Here is a 2,695-nt window from a genome sequence, read left to right as displayed (position 1 = left end):
GAGGGGGGGAAGGTTGAGGCTGTGGGTGGCTGCTCATCCCACAGTTCTACTTCACTGAGCACCTCAGAGTGGGACAGGGTCACCCAGGGTCACCCATCTGCAAGTCAGGCCCAAAGCTGGCTCTGCCACTTCCCAGGCTCAGTTTCCCTCTCTAGGAAGGAGACACAGCAGGCACCTCCCACCTGGAGTTGATACGTGGGCTTGGTGGGGCACAGCGCTCCAGCAGCATCCGTGCTGTGCTCATGGAGTTGAGCACGGTAATCTGTAGACACCCCGTGTCCCGCCTCCAGGCCTTCGCCTGGACCATGCCTCCCCTCTGGAGGCCGGCTGGGGGGGTCTACGCCCATCACACCCGTCACTTGTTCTGACATCACGGCTTGCCCAGGCCATCCCCTGCCTCCTCTGGCTTGGTTTTCTCACCCTTGACCTAACTCAGTGCCCTCCTGCCCCGCTGACTTCCCCCCGCTTGGCAGGGCTGATCCTGTCTTGAGCCTTCACATTGGCTCGAGTGTCCTTCCTGCTCCTTGGTCACCCCCACATCTTTGGGGTGCTCCTGCAGGGCCTGTGTGGTCCCGTGTGTCACCATGCCCATCACAGGGCCCAGCACACAGTAGGTGCTTGGTGAATGTCACCTGAACGAATGAATGAATGAACGAACGAACGAGAGTGCACAGGTGAGTAGATGGCGGACCACGGGCCCTGACTGCCCCCTGCCCCCAGGCATCATTGAGATCCGCTCCATCCGTGTGGGCGTCGTGGCCCTCAAGGCTGTGCACACCGGCTTCTACGTGGCCATGAACCGCGGGGGCCATCTCTACGGGTCGGTGAGTGCACAGTGTATGTGGTGGTCGGGGGTGTCCAGTGCGGGGACCAGTGTCTGGGGGACAGGCGGGGTGTCCGGTGGGGGACGGGGCGTCCAGGGCGGGGCGGGGTGTCCGGTGGGCGGGCAGGTATCCGGTGGCCTGCCTCACACACCCGACCCCCGGAAGCGGGTCTACACCGCCCACTGCAGGTTCCAGGAGCGCATCGAGGAGAACGGCTATAACACCTACGCCTCGCTCCGCTGGCGTCACCGCGGTCGGCCCATGTTCCTGGCGCTGGATGGGCAGGGGTCCCCGAGGCGCGGTGGCCGGACACAGCGGCACCACCTGTCCACCCACTTCCTGCCCGTCCTGGTCTCCTGAAGTTCCCAGGGGCCACGAGGAGCAGCTGGACAGAGATCCCACAAGATGCCCGAGCTGCACGGCCAGGGGCTGGGGAAGCCCAGGCCCTGGCAAAGCACGTCTGGTCACTCCTCTGTTCCACAAGCAATAACGGTGTGTCCGCAGTGTGCCGGGCTGGGGACACTGCAGGACCCCCACAGATGCAGCCTGACTCCCAGGGGGCTCCTGTCTGAGTCTGCGGGGAGGTGGACGCTCAGCTGAGCACAGGCTGCAGGTGTCCGTTCACAGGCTGGGAGGGCACGGAGGCCCCACTCACCACCCGGGACGGAGACTGAAGGATGTGGCCGTGTGCTCACCGGAAGGTCTGGGAAGGTCACTCTGGGCCGGACCCGGCCCAGGCAGAGGCTCTGAGGTGGGAACCCACCGGTGTCCGAGGCAGGGAGGAGGTCTGAGGGCCAAGAGAGGGCAACGTGGATGTGCCTGGGTCACAGGTCCCCATTCTGGTCCTGGGACCTGCAGATGTGTCACCCATGTGGCAGAGGGGACCTTTCAAGGCCCCCTTTCGGGGGGGGGGGGCAGTGTCCTCACGAGGTCCTCTCGAGAGGGAGGCAGAGAGACAGGCAGACCCCGAGCTGCTGGCCGTGAGGATGAGGAGGGGCCGCGGGTGGGCCAAGGGGGCTTCATGCCAGTGTCCTTCAGGAGCTCAGGGTCCCGGGGAGGCTGTGCCTGCTGCCCACCGGGCACCCCTGAGCCCTCCCCGCCCAGCACCAATGGAAGGAAAGGGGGCGGAGCTCAGAGCCCAGGTCCGAGCCCAGGTCCAAACCCAGCTCTGCAGCCGGCCGAGCGAGATGGGATATTCTGCTGCGGAAAGGGGACAGTCCCTGGGGTGGGGGTGTGTGCAGCCCGGACGCTCACTGGGGTCAAGGCCCCTGGTCCCCGCCCGCCCCCCCGCGGCCACACAAACACACACGCAGTCAGGCTCCCAGCGGGCAGGGGGCGGGGTGGCGCTGCCGACAGGCCCCGCTTCAGCTCACCTTCTGCAACACTGTGAAGCTGCCGCCCGCCCCGGGTCCCGGGGTCCCGGGGTCCCGGGATCCCCGGGGTCTGCGGCCACGGAGCCCGCCAAGGCCGGAGAAGCTTGGCCCGCCCCTGGCGCCGACGCGGAAGGAAGACCCCGAACTACCTGCTTCTCTAAGTAGGTGTATTTTTAAATAGCTTTCAAGATACACGTATTTTTTCCTTTAAAAAATGTCTGTCGGAGCAGTTTTGTTCTTGTTTTGCTGGTCATCCTGTGGTCCCGAGCTCCCGGCGCCTGGGTTGGGGGCTGGCGACCCGTCCAGGCGTCGCAGAGACCACGGCCTAGCGGCTCCACCCGCTCTCTCCACAGATCATGCAGGCCGCACGTGAGCTAAACGTCCATTTATTTCAAAGCAGTAATAATTTAAAATTATAAAAACCTTTCCGCCGTCGAATGTGTAGGGGTGAGGTTAGAGACAAACGGGTGGGGGGGTCGACGCGTGCCCAGGCTCCTG

General features: G+C 64.6%; 1 protein-coding gene across 1 annotated transcript in view; it reads left to right on the top strand.

Annotated features, from left to right (window-relative positions):
• FGF22 (fibroblast growth factor 22) overlaps window positions 1-2,412 on the top strand; it is a 4,531-nt gene extending 2,119 nt beyond the window's left edge. The window contains exons 2-3 of the mRNA XM_040462560.1: window positions 721-824; window positions 990-2,412. Of these exons, the coding sequence (XP_040318494.1) occupies window positions 721-824; window positions 990-1,184 (299 nt within the window). The 3' untranslated portion in view covers window positions 1,185-2,412. The remainder of the gene's footprint in view (window positions 1-720; window positions 825-989) is intronic.
• The last annotated feature ends 283 nt before the right edge of the window (window positions 2,413-2,695 follow it).

The sequence above is a fragment of the Herpailurus yagouaroundi genome, unplaced genomic scaffold (genome assembly GCF_014898765.1).
Source record: "Herpailurus yagouaroundi ecotype Mexico unplaced genomic scaffold, PumYag 348, whole genome shotgun sequence".
Classification (NCBI taxonomy): domain Eukaryota; kingdom Metazoa; phylum Chordata; class Mammalia; order Carnivora; family Felidae; genus Herpailurus; species Herpailurus yagouaroundi.
The sequence above is the reverse complement of the archived record's forward strand: the minus strand, read 5'-3'. Positions and strand labels throughout refer to the sequence as shown.